This window comes from Salmo salar, chromosome ssa08 (genome assembly GCF_905237065.1).
Source record: "Salmo salar chromosome ssa08, Ssal_v3.1, whole genome shotgun sequence".
NCBI classification, from domain to species: domain Eukaryota; kingdom Metazoa; phylum Chordata; class Actinopteri; order Salmoniformes; family Salmonidae; genus Salmo; species Salmo salar.
The window spans coordinates 23,337,702-23,351,161 of NC_059449.1; the positions used below are offsets into that span (position 1 = coordinate 23,337,702).

General features: G+C 46.2%; 2 protein-coding genes and 1 long non-coding RNA gene across 5 annotated transcripts in view; all 3 read right to left on the minus strand.

Annotated features, from left to right (window-relative positions):
• The window catches only part of LOC106595213 (phosphoglucomutase-2), a 33,921-nt gene extending 25,131 nt beyond the window's left edge, over window positions 1-8,790 (minus strand). Inside the window, 5 exon segments of the mRNA XM_045723018.1 lie at window positions 2,636-2,829; window positions 3,906-3,989; window positions 6,266-6,460; window positions 7,095-7,262; window positions 8,555-8,790. Coding sequence (XP_045578974.1) covers window positions 2,636-2,829; window positions 3,906-3,989; window positions 6,266-6,460; window positions 7,095-7,262; window positions 8,555-8,629 — 716 coding nt within the window. The 5' untranslated portion in view covers window positions 8,630-8,790.
• Window positions 8,791-10,481: 1,691 nt separating this feature from the next.
• Window positions 10,482-11,706, minus strand: LOC123744229 (uncharacterized). The gene is made up of 2 exons (XR_006770820.1): window positions 11,337-11,706; window positions 10,482-11,275 (listed from the first exon to the last, which is right to left on the minus strand). It is a non-coding gene; the product is annotated as an uncharacterized lncRNA (long non-coding RNA).
• Window positions 11,707-12,019: 313 nt separating this feature from the next.
• The window catches only part of LOC106595047 (zinc finger CCHC domain-containing protein 7), a 119,513-nt gene continuing 118,072 nt past the window's right edge, over window positions 12,020-13,460 (minus strand). The window contains exons 11-12 of one of the 3 annotated variants that reach the window (XM_045723021.1): window positions 13,019-13,267; window positions 12,020-12,450 (exon numbers count right to left, since the gene is read on the minus strand). In XM_045723021.1, the coding sequence (XP_045578977.1) occupies window positions 12,176-12,450; window positions 13,019-13,267 (524 nt within the window). In that variant the 3' untranslated portion in view covers window positions 12,020-12,175. The remainder of the gene's footprint in view (window positions 12,451-13,018; window positions 13,268-13,460) is intronic. The other 2 variants (XM_045723020.1, XM_045723019.1) reach the window with 2 other exon arrangements.

Sequence of the window (13,460 nt, forward strand, 5' to 3'; positions counted from 1 at the left end):
GGGTTAGAGGGGGTTCGAGGGGAGAGGGGGGTTAGAGGAGAGACGGGGGTTAGAGGAGAGACGGGGGGTTAGAGGGGGGTTAGAGGAGAGACGGGGGTTAGAGGAGAGACGGGGGTTAGAGGGGGGTTAGAGGAGAGACGGGGTTAGAGGAGAGACGGGGGTTAGAGGGGAGACGGGGGTTAGAGGGGAGACGGGGGTTAGAGGGGAGACGGGGTTAGAGGGGAGACGGGGTTAGAGGGGGGTTAGAGGAGAGACGGGGGTTAGAGGGGAGACGGGGTTAGAGGAGAGACGGGGGGTTAGAGGAGAGACGGGGGTTAGAGGGGTAGAGGGGGTTAGAGGAGAGACGGGGGTTAGAGGGGGGGTTAGAGGAGAGACGGGGGTTAGAGGAGAGACGGGGGTTAGAGGAGAGACGGGGGTTAGAGGGGGGTTAGAGGGTTAGAGGGGGTTAGAGGGGAGACGGGGGTTAGAGGGGGGTTAGAGGGGAGTTAGAGGAGAGACGGGGGGGTTAGAGGGGGGTTAGAGGGGGGGTTAGAGGGGAGACGGGGGTTAGAGGGGAGTTAGAGGAGAGACGGGGGGGTTAGAGGGGGGTTAGAGGGGGGTTAGAGGGGAGACGGGGGTTAGAGGGGAGTTAGAGGAGAGACGGGGGTTAGAGGAGAGACGGGGGTTAGAGGAGGCTTAGAGGGGGACAGGGGCTGTTACCTGTGGTGACAGTGCTGCTGGATGGTCCGGTAGTACTCTGTTACCTGTGGTGACAGTGCTGCTGGATGGTCCGGTAGTACTCTGTTACCTGTGGTGACAGTGCTGCTGGATGGTCCGGTAGTACTCTGTTACCTGTGGTCACAGTGCTGCTGGATGGTCCGGTAGTACTCTGTTACCTGTGGTCACAGTGCTGCTGGATGGTCCGGTAGTACTCTGTTACCTGTGGTGACAGTGCTGCTGGATGGTCCGGTAGTACTCTGTTACCTGTGGTGACAGTGCTGCTGGATGGTCCGGTAGTACTCTGTTACCTGTGGTGACAGTGCTGCTGGATGGTCCGGTAGTACTCTGTTACCTGTGGTGACAGTGCTGCTGGATGGTCCGGTAGTACTCTGTTACCTGTGGTGACAGTGCTGCTGGATGGTCCGGTGGTACTCTGTTACCTGTGGTGACAGTGCTGCTGGATGGTCCGGTGGTACTCTGTTACCTGTGGTGACAGTGCTGCTGGATGGTCCGGAAGTACTCTGTTACCTGTGGTGACAGTGCTGCTGGATGGTCCGGAGGTACTCTGTTACCTGTGGTGACAGTGCTGCTGGATGGTCCGGTAGTACTCTGTTACCTGTGGTGACAGTGCTGCTGGATGGTCCGGTAGTACTCTGTTACCTGTGGTGACAGTGCTGCTGGATGGTCCGGTAGTACTCTGTTACCTGTGGTGACAGTGCTGCTGGATGGTCCGGTAGTACTCTGTTACCTGTGGTGACAGTGCTGCTGGATGGTCCGGTAGTACTCTGTTACCTGTGGTGACAGTGCTGCTGGATGGTCCGGAGGTACTCTGTTACCTGTGGTGACAGTGCTGCTGGATGGTCCAGTAGTACTCTGTTACCTGTGGTGACAGTGCTGCTGGATGGTCCGGTAGTACTCTGTTACCTGTGGTGACAGTGCTGCTGGATGGTCCGGTAGTACTCTGTTACCTGTGGTGACAGTGCTGCTGGATGGTCCGGTAGTACTCTGTTACCTGTGGTGACAGTGCTGCTGGATGGTCCGGTAGTACTCTGTTACCTGTGGTGACAGTGCTGCTGGATGGTCCGGTAGTACTCTGTTACCTGTGGTGACAGTGCTGCTGGATGGTCCGGTAGTACTCTGTTACCTGTGGTGACAGTGCTGCTGGATGGTCCGGTAGTACTCTGTTACCTGTGGTGACAGTGCTGCTGGATGGTCCGGTAGTACTCTGTTACCTGTGGTGACAGTGCTGCTGGATGGTCCGGTAGTACTCTGTTACCTGTGGTGACAGTGCTGCTGGATGGTCCGGTAGTACTCTGTTACCTGTGGTGACAGTGCTGCTGGATGGTCCGGTAGTACTCTGTTACCTGTGGTGACAGTGCTGCTGGATGGTCCGGTAGTACTCTGTTACCTGTGGTGACAGTGCTGCTGGATGGTCCGGTAGTACTCTGTTACCTGTGGTGACAGTGCTGCTGGATGGTCCGGTAGTACTCTGTTACCTGTGGTGACAGTGCTGCTGGATGGTCCGGTGGTACTCTGTTACCTGTGGTGACAGTGCTGCTGGATGGTCCGGTAGTACTCTGTTACCTGTGGTGACAGTGCTGCTGGATGGTCCGGTAGTACTCTGTTACCTGTGGTGACAGTGCTGCTGGATGGTCCGGTAGTACTCTGTTACCTGTGGTGACAGTGCTGCTGGATGGTCCGGTAGTACTCTGTTACCTGTGGTGACAGTGCTGCTGGATGGTCCGGTAGTACTCTGTTACCTGTGGTGACAGTGCTGCTGGATGGTCCGGTAGTACTCTGTTACCTGTGGTGACAGTGCTGCTGGATGGTCCGGTGGTACTCTGTTACCTGTGGTGACAGTGCTGCTGGATGGTCCGGTAGTACTCTGTTACCTGTGGTGACAGTGCTGCTGGATGGTCCGGTAGTACTCTGTTACCTGTGGTGACAGTGCTGCTGGATGGTCCGGTAGTACTCTGTGTGAATGTTTTGGTACGGGTCCTTCAGCAGAGGGCTGTGAGAGAGACAGGTGATGTCCCAGGACTCAGGCCAGGGCTCCAGGTTAGCCTCGATGGCTACAGAGATACCCTTATCATGGGGAGGCACGATCTGGGCTCCGTTCTCCCAGTACACCTGAGAGACGGGGAGGGGGGAGAGAGACAGGGAGAGGGGAGGGAGAGAGAGAGAGACAGGGAGGGGGAGAGAGGGAGGGGGAGAGAGAGACAGGGAGGGGGAGAGAGGGAGGGGGAGAGAGAGACAGGGAGGGGGAGAGAGACAGGGAGAGGGAGAGGGGGGTGAGAGAGAGACAGGGAGGGCGTGGGAGAGAGAGGGAGGGGGAGAGAGGGAGGGAGGGGAGAGAGAGAGAGACTACTTTACTCTGGTCTAATCCACCTAGAAACAGCTCAACAGAAACAGACCAGTACACCTGAGACTGACAAACCACCGACCTGATCAATCAATAACACAATCAATAACATAATCAATAACACAATCAATAACATAATAACATAATCAATAACATAATCAATAACACAATCAATAACATAATAACATAATCAATAACATAATCAATAACATAATAACATAATCAATAACATAATCAATAACATAATAACATAATCAATAACATAATCAATAACATAATCAATAACATAATAACATAATCAATAACATAATCAATAAGATAATCAATAACATAATAACATAATCAATAACATAATCAATAAGATAATCAATAACATAATAACATAATCAATAACATAATCAATAACATAATAACATAATCAATAACATAATCAATAACATAATAACATAATCAATAACATAATCAATAACATAATAACATAATCAATAAGATAATCAATAACATAATAACATAATCAATAACATAATCAATAAGATAATCAATAACATAATCAATAACATAATCAATAAGATAATCAATAACATAATAACATAATCAATAAGATAATCAATAACATAATCAATAACATAATCAATAAGATAATCAATAAGATAATCAATAACATAATAACATAATCAATAACATAATCAATAACATAATCAATAAGATAATCAATAAGATAATCAATAACATAATAACATAATCAATAACATAATCAATAAGATAATCAATAACATAATCAATAAGATAATCAATAAGATAATAAGATAATCAATAACATAATCAATAAGATAATGATAGTTACCTTGTAGCCGTTGTCCTGTTTGGGGTTGTGGGAGGCGGTTACCATGACGCCAGCACACAGACCCAGATGAGACACAGCGAAGGGCTGGAGAGATGGAACAGTCACACACACACACACACACACACACACACACACACACACACACACACACACACACACACCAGTTTATTAATATAGGAGAGGATTATGAAGCCAAAAAGCTTCCCTGGTAAACACCTGGCTGAGTAAAGGAACGGCCCACTAGCCAGACCTGAGCCCATGTGACCTGAGCCCAGCCCATGTGACCTGAGCCCATGTGACCTGAGCCCATGTGACCTGAGCCCATGTGACGTGTGACCATGTGACCTGAGCCCTGAGCCCATGTGACCTGAGCCCATGTGACCTGAGCCCATGTGACGTGTGACCATGTGACGTGAGACCATGTGACGTGAGCCCATGTGACGGTGAGCATGATCGAAGAATGGCCCGCTCCGATTGGCTCAGAGATTTTATTTTTTGGAAGAGATCCCAGATTGGCTTGATCCCAGGGCCAGAGATATCAGTGTGTGTGTGTGTGTGTGTGTGTCTGTGTGTGTGTGTGTGTGTGTGTGTGTGTGTGTGTGTGTGTCTGTCTGTCTGTCTGTTTATTGTACCCTGCAAACAGCAAAGTAACAATGCAAAATAACTCTCCAGAGATACCGGTGAAAGGTCAACTTAAGACTCCGCCTGGTAAAAGCGTGGGAAGTCTAGTGTGTTCTTATACCTGGACCTTTATTTGAAAGAAAGTTTATGATTCCAGGAAGGTCAGACTCGAAATATGGTCGACTATTATTACTAATATTGTGTTTATACATCAACATTAAATAAAGGTCACTGGAACCAACAAGCTCATATAAGGAGTCTGATTTACCTCAGAGAGACAAGCCCATGTTTCAGCCATGTAGCCACGACGCTACATTAGTTAGACTACAGGTGATAATGCAGAGAAGACAAACAGGCGTGTTATTATACAAACAGGCGTGTTACTATATTATATAAACAGGTGTGTTATTATATTATATAAACAGGTGTGTTATTATATAAACAGGTGTGTTATTATATAAACAGGTGTGTTATTATATAAACGGGTGTGTTATTATATTATATAAACAGGCGTGTTATTATATAAACAGGTGTGTTATTATATAAACAGGTGTGTTATTATATAAACAGGCGTGTTATTATATAAACAGGTGTGTTATTATATAAACAGGTGTGTTATTATATTATATAAACAGGTGTGTTATTATATAAACAGGTGTGTTATTATATAAACAGGTGTGTTATTATATAAACGGGCGTGTTATTATATTATATAAACAGGCGTGTTATTATATAAACGGGTGTGTTATTATATTATATAAACAGGTGTGTTATTATATAAACAGGTGTGTTATTATATAAACAGGTGTGTTATTATATAAACAGGTGTGTTATTATATAAACAGGTGTGTTATTATATAAACAGGTGTGTTATTATATTATATAAACAGGCGTGTTATTATATAAACAGGTGTGTTATTATATTATATAAACAGGCGTGTTATTATATAAACGGGTGTGTTATTATATAAACAGGTGTGTTATTATATAAACGGGTGTGTTATTATATAAACAGGTGTGTTATTATATAAACAGGTGTGTTATTATATTATATAAACAGGCGTGTTATTATATAAACGGGTGTGTTATTATATAAACAGGTGTGTTATTATATAAACAGGCGTGTTATTATATTATATAAACAGGTGTGTTATTATATAAACAGGTGTGTGTATTATATAAACGGGTGTGTTATTATATAAACAGGTGTGTTATTATATAAACAGGTGTGTTATTATATAAACAGGTGTGTTATTATATAAACGGGTGTGTTATTATATAAACAGGTGTGTTATTATATAAACAGGTGTGTTATTATATAAACAGGCGTGTTATTATATAAACGGGCGTGTTATTATATAAACAGGTGTGTTATTATATTATATAAACAGGTGTGTTATTATATAAACGGGTGTGTTATTATATAAACAGGTGTGTTATTATATAAACAGGTGTGTTATTATATAAACAGGCGTGTTATTATATAAACGGGCGTGTTATTATATAAACAGGTGTGTTATTATATAAACGGGCGTGTTATTATATAAACGGGTGTGTTATTATATAAACGGGCGTGTTATTATATAAACAGGTGTGTTATTATATAAACAGGTGTGTTATTATATAAACAGGTGTGTTATTATATAAACAGGTGTGTTATTATATAAACAGGTGTGTTATTATATAAACAGGTGTGTTATTATATAAACGGGCGTGTTATTATATAAACAGGTTATTACCACGAAGGGTGTGGGTGTGATGTCACAGAACAGGTGGACGGGGACTCCCCGGCCGATGAACACAGCGGCCGCCAGGCTGGCAAAACGTTTACTGCTGCCTCCACTGGGAGGGTGGGCGCGGGCATCAAACCCTACCACCACACCCCTCTCCTTCAGACCCTCCCCAAAACAGTGCTCCAGATACTTACAGAACCCCTGGGGGGAGAGAGAGGAGAAGGGGGAGAGAGAGAGAGGAGAAGGGGGAGAGAGAGAGAGAGAGGAGAAGGGGGAGAGAGAGAGAGGAGAAGGGGGAGAGAGAGAGAGGAAAAGGGGGGGAGAGAGAGGAAAAGGGGGGGAGAGAGAGGAAAAGGGGGGGAGAGAGAGGAAAAGGGGGGGAGAGAGAGGGAAAGGGGGGAGAGAGAGGAAAAGGGGGGGAGAGAGAGGAAAAGGGGGGAGAGAGAGGAAAAGGGGGGGGGAGAGAGAGGAAAAAGGGGGGAGAGAGAGGGAAAGGGGGGGGAGAGAGAGGAAAAGGGGGGGAGAGAGAGGAAAAGGGGGGGAGAGAGAGGAAAAGGGGGGGAGAGAGAGGGAAAGGGGGGGAGAGAGAGGGAAAGGGGGGGAGAGAGAGGGAAAGGGGGGGAGAGAGAGGAGAGAAACATTTTAGTCAAACACTAAAAGCATCGTTGTGTGTTGACACCACATAATCAGGAAGATGATGTGTGTGTGTGTGTGTGTGTGGCGACGACCTGTGTGGTCTGTATGATGGGGAGGTCGTAGGTCATACCTGTGTGGTCTGTATGATGGCGAGGTCGTAGGTCATACCTGTGTGGTCTGTATGATGGTGAGGTCATACCTGTGTGGTCTGTATGATGGTGAGGTCGTTCATACAGGAGATCCCTGGTCCCATGGCAGCTCTGAGGCCAGCCGTCCCAAACTCCATCCTAGATCCAAAACACCTTCGCAGCTCCTCAACCGCCCCGTCCTCCACCAGGCCCTGCACCAACGCCACTGTCTGGGGGTTCTACAGGAGGGGGAGAGGAGGGGTACAGGGTCACCTCTGCAGATCCTCCAGAGCCCCCTCTTGGAAGGGAGAGGGGCAGTTAAGGGTTGCCCTATTGCCCGGTGTCACACCAGTTGAGCTTGGCCCATTGGGATTATTTATTTTACTGATAACAACCAAAATGCATAGAATCCCAGTAATCTGGTGTTAGTGGTTCCTCCCCTGTGAGAAGGTGAAAACAGCCACTTCACATTTTTTTCAGGCCAGTGATCACAATCTTCAGAGACTTCTGATTTCACCAATGAGCGAGTGCTTTTCAGACATGAATGTGAATCCCTGGAGTGTGTGTGTGTACATGTACAGAATCCTCTCTGCAGATCCTCCACAGACCCCTCTTTGAAAAGAGGAGAGGGAGGGGAAGAAGGAAAAGCGAAGCCATAAGCATGACAGTAATGTAAACACACACACACCACTGTCCATCCCATCTCATTCCCAGCCACATGCCTGAGACTTATTAGGAGGTAACGTTATTATGTTAAGATGATCATTTAAAAATCACATGTACTTCTCCCATTTCTGTCTGATTGGTGGCGTCCCGTTTCCGTTTAAAAAAAAAAAACACATGAATGTCCCTTGGCGAGTGTATGTTGATTACAATGCCCAGCTAGCTAGCTAGCTAACTAACAGTAGCTCCTCGCTGCTACTGTTATGTAGACAAGTACAAGTCTAATGAATCATTAAGAGTCGATCTATGCAAACATGTCAGCAAAATACAATGTAGCTGACAATAGTTGATACAGCTTTCAAGAACAGGATGAAACATCAGTCTTCAATCATGGTCACTAGCTAGTCTTCCTAGAATGTCCTACTTTTCTATTCAAACTACTGACGTTAGTTGGCTATAAATAACTACATTTACTGTGTCAGCAATGTCTCTTAATAAGTGAAAAAAAGGGGTTATGTACCTAGCTAGAAAACCAAGGCTAACTATAGTTAGTTTGGTAGCTAGCTGACAACAGAAACCCAAAACATTGTTGAAATACATTTGAGTCATTTAGCAGACGGTATAAACCAGTGAGACTTCCAGTAGTGAGTTTATACAGCAGAAATAACGTTTCATCTACTGTATCCGCTTGTTAACTCCGACTTATTATGGGCTGTGTACTATAACAGTTCATGTTAGTTAGCGAACTTGTGACAAAAACCAGAAGTTAAGAAACGTTTTGACTTGGGCCAAAAACCAGAAGTTAAGAAACGTTTTGAGTTGTTGTTGTTAGTAAACTAGCTATAATTTTACCCCCTTGACAACGTACCTTGTCAAACTGCAACCACTGGTTAATGGCTTGATCCAATTTACTGTCACCAGTCGAGGATAACCCGTTCTCCATATTGTCCCGTTGATTTCAGCACTAAAGCGTCTGTGTTTATATGACTGGGAGTTGTACTTGCACATTAATAAAAAATATCTCGATAAAAAAAACTAAACTGTGAGTCCCAGTTTCACTTCCGTGTTCAGTGTGAACGGACAAAACGAGAGGCGGAGACTGTTGATTTAACGAACTCTAATTGGTCAATGGACTGGACGTGGCTTGCACTTCCGCTAGCGTCACACGTTTTGGAGAGAAATAGTAATGGCAACCCCGCTGCTTTAAAGTGTTTTTGATAGACTTTATGTATTTTTTTTTGCTAAATAATAAGAAACTCTTGTCTAAGGTCCAATATTATTACGATTTATTTTCTGAATACGTGTCATTGTCTCATACTGTCATAATTATTTCCTCTGGGGGTTTTTTTACATTTTATTTTGTCTTTTAGGTTCTTGTTAATTCTTGAACGCAATGTCTGTCTGTTATATTTTAAACTTAACCACACTACCAACCGTATGCCTAACCCTAACCTTAAATTAAGACCAAAAAGCAAAGTTTTCATGAATTTGTACGATAAATCCAATTCTTACTTTGTGGCTGTGGTAACTAGTGGAAACCCGTTTGGAGACCATGACAGAATTGGGGGTGTGGTTTGATGGGTTTCTTGGCTGTGTTCTTGCCACGCCCATCTGTCAGAACCTTGTACCATATGGCAAGTTGGACATTCTAGGAGGGTCAGGATGGTCAGTTATGTTGGGTGCTGTCGAGAGTTGTACATTCTAGGAGGGTCAGGATGGTCAGTTATGTTGGGTGCTGTGGAGAGTTGTACATTCTAGGAGGGTCAGGATGGTCAGTTATGTTGGTGTTAGAGTTGTACATTCTAGGAGGTCGGATGGTCATTATGTTGGGTGCTGTGGAGAGTTGTACATTCTAGGAGGGTCAGGATGGTCAGTTATGTTGGGTGCTGTGGAGAGTTGGACATTCTAGGAGGGTCAGGATGGTTCACAATCTGGTTGTACAGCGAATGTGCAGTGCATGACACACACACACACACACACACACACACACACACACACACAGTGTACAAACACACACACAAGAAGAGACATTGATCAAAACGATGGGAGCTTTTAATTGATAATAATCCGATCACTCAGGAGAATGAACCAGGTGGTGTATTCATTATGAGTCTCAGAGAACCAGCCTTTACATGGTGTTACTGGATACCAGGCGGTGTATTCATTATGAGTCTCAGAGAACCAGCCTTTACACGGTGTTACTGGGAACCAGGCGGTGTATTCATTATGAGTCTCAGAGAACCAGCCTTTACATGGTGTTACTGGGAACCAGGCGGTGTATTCATTATGAGTCTCAGAGAACCAGCCTTTACATGGTGTTACTGGGAACCAGGTGGTTTATTCATTATGAGTCTCAGAGAACCAGCCTTTACATGGTGTTACTGGGAACCAGGTGGTGTATTCATTATGAGTCTCAGAGAACCAGCCTTTACACGGTGTTACTGGGAACCAGGTGGTGTATTCATTACGAGTCTCAGAGAACCAGCCTTTACACGGTGTTACTGGGAACCAGGTGGTGTATTCATTATGAGTCTCAGAGAACCAGCCTTTACACGGTGTTACTGGGAACCAGGTGGCGTAGTCTCAGATCTGGGATCAGGTACCCAGTCTGATTCATTATGAGTGATACAGTAGGATAGCTGATCTGGGATCCTACTCTGAACCATAGAAATATAACATCCTAGATGGGGTGGGAGGTTAATATAGATCGGTAACACACAGACTGTATGTCTCCAAGCTACATTTTAATAGTGTTACGTCTGGTGGGTGCAAATATTCAAACATACAATGCACAGTTGAGGAAATTCAAGGCCCGATTTATTTGGTGGTATTATAATGAAACCTCTCCTTTAATATATTGACAGGACGTAGGTCTCTGAAACCTCCCCTTTAATATATTGACAGGACGTAGTCTTTAGAATGGTGATAACAGGTCTCTGAAACCTCCCCTTTAATATATTGACAGGATGTAGGTCTCTGAAACCTCCCCTTTAATATATTGACAGGATGTAGTCTTTAGAATGATGATAACAGGTCTCTGAAACCTCCCCTTTAATATATTGACAGGATGTAGGTCTCTGAAACCTCCCCTTTAATATATTGACAGGATGTAGTCTTTAGAATGATGATAACAGGTCTCTGAAACCTCCCCTTTAATATATTGACAGGATGTAGGTCTCTGAAACCTCCCCTTTAATATATTGACAGGAAGTAGTCTTTAGAATGGTGATAACAGGTCTCTGAAACCTCCCCTTTAATATATTGACAGGATGTAGGTCTCTGAAACCTCCCCTTTAATATATTGACAGGATGTAGTCTTTAGAATGATGATAACAGGTCTCTGAAACCTCCCCTTTAATATATTGACAGGATGTAGGTCTCTGAAACCTCCCCTTTAATATATTGACAGGATGTAGTCTTTAGAATGATGATAACAGGTCTCTGAAACCTCCCCTTTAATATATTGACAGGATGTAGGTCTCTGAAACCTCCCCTTTAATATATTGACAGGAAGTAGTCTTTAGAATGGTGATAACAGGTCTCTGAAACCTCCCCTTTAATATATTGACAGGATGTAGGTCTCTGAAACCTCCCCTTTAATATATTGACAGGAAGTAGTCTTTAGAATGGTGATAACAGGTATCTGAAACCTCCCCTTTAATAAAACAGAACGAGTCCTTCAAAGAGTTACCCCCCTAAAACACACACACGCACGCGCACGCGCACGCGCACACGCTCACGCACACACACACACACACACACACACACACACACACACACACACACACACACACACACTCTCTCTCCCTCGCATACACAAACATTTGTACTGTACATGAAAGCTTTGCCAAAAATGTGTATGACATATGCACTTTATCCCCCCATCCCTCTCCATGTTATCTCCTAGGTTCCCCCCTCCTCCATGTTATCTCCTAGGTTCCCCCCTCCTCCATGTTATCTCCTAGGTTCCCCCCCCTCCTCCATGTTATCTCCTAGGTTCCCCCCCTCCTCCATGTTATCTCCTAGGTTTCCCCCCTCGTCCATGTTATCTCCTAGGTTCCCCCCGTCCTCCATGTTATCTCCTAGGTTCCCCCCCTCCTCCATGTTATCTCCTAGGTTCCCCCCTCCTCCATGTTATCTCCTAGGTTCCCCCCTCCTCCATGTTATCTCCTAGGTTCCCCCCTCCTCCATGTTATCTCCTAGGTTCCCCCCCTCCTCCATGTTATCTCCTAGGTTCCCCCCTCCTCCATGTTATCTCCTAGGTTCCCCCCTCCTCCATGTTATCTCCTAGGTTCCCCCCTCCTCCATGTTATCTCCTAGGTTCCCCCCTCCTCCATGTTATCTCCTAGGTTCCCCCCTCCTCCATGTTATCTCCTAGGTTCCCCCCCCTCCTCCATGTTATCTCCTAGGTTTCCTCTGTTTGATGAGGAACAGGTTTTCGTCCATGGCGTCCATCTTCTCCTCCTTAGCAGCCTTCCTGTCCCTCCCGTTATCCCTCTTCTTCTTCTTCTTCGCCGCGCCAAACAGACGGTCGGGGGGCGTGGGAGGGGGGGTCCTTCGGATGGAAGGCGGGGGGGGGGGCTCCGGCCTTGTGCCCCTTCTTCCTCTTTTTGGCGGAAGGGTCTTGTCCTCGGGGGAAGTCGAGAGACTCGTCCGCGGCGGCGACCATTTTGTTTTTGGCCGGTTTCAGTTGTTTCTTCTTCTGCCTTTTCTCACTCTCCGGCTGGCTCCTGTCAGCCATGTTGGATTTGGGCCTGGCTGAAGCTGTGGGTTAGGGAGAGGTGGCGAGGAGAGGAGGGGGAGGGACGGGTGGAGGGAAGAGGACGGAAGGAAAGGAGAGAAGGAGAGGAGGAGAGGAGGAGAAGAAGGTAGGAGGCAAGTAGAGGCAATGAGAAGAAGTGGAGGAGAGGAGGCCAGGAAAGGAGGCGAGGAGAGGAGGCGAATAGAGGAGGCGAATAGAGGGGATGAGAAGGGTAGGAAAGGAGGCGAGGAGAGGAGGCGAATAGAGGCGATGAGAAGAAGGGGAGAGGAGGAGGCGAGGAAAGGAGGCGAGGAGAAGGGATGAGAAGAAGGGGAGAGGGGGAGGCGAGGAAAGGAGGCGAGGAGAGGGGATGAGAAGAAGGGTAGGAGAGGAGGTGAGGAAAGGAGGCGAGGAGAGGAGGCGAGGAGAGGGGATGAGAAGAAGGGTAGGAGAGGAGGCGAGGAGAGGGGATGAGAAGAAGGGGAGGCGAGGTGTGATCAGACCAGTCGATAGCTAATCCAACAGATCCTAGAGAGAAGACTAAAATCCCATTACTGTCCCCATTAACACAACTAGAAGATGAGATGGTACCTGGAGTGAGATGATCCTTTAGCTTGTGTTTAGGAGTCCAGGGTTTCACTTGGCCGCGGCCGAACCTGAAATGGGTACGGTTAGAGGAAGCCCCGAGGCAGGGAGGGAGATGGGAAGGTTCAGCGGGGTAGTTCTGGTACGGACTGGAGACGCGGTTAGAGTTGGTTCTCTGGCGTTTGGCCGGCGGCTCGTCTCTGGCGCCACCGTCCGGTGAGAGCTGACACTGAAACAGACCCGCTTCCTTCAACTCTACAGAGAGAGAGAGACGGAGGGAGGGAGAGAGGGAGAGAGAGACGGAGGGAGAGATGGAGGGAGAGATGGAGGGAGGGAGGGATGGAGAGAGAGAGATGGAGGGAGGGAGAGAGGGAGAGAGAGACGGAGGGAGAGATGGAGGGAGAGATGGAGGGAGGGAGGGATGGAGAGAGAGAGAGATGGTAAATCA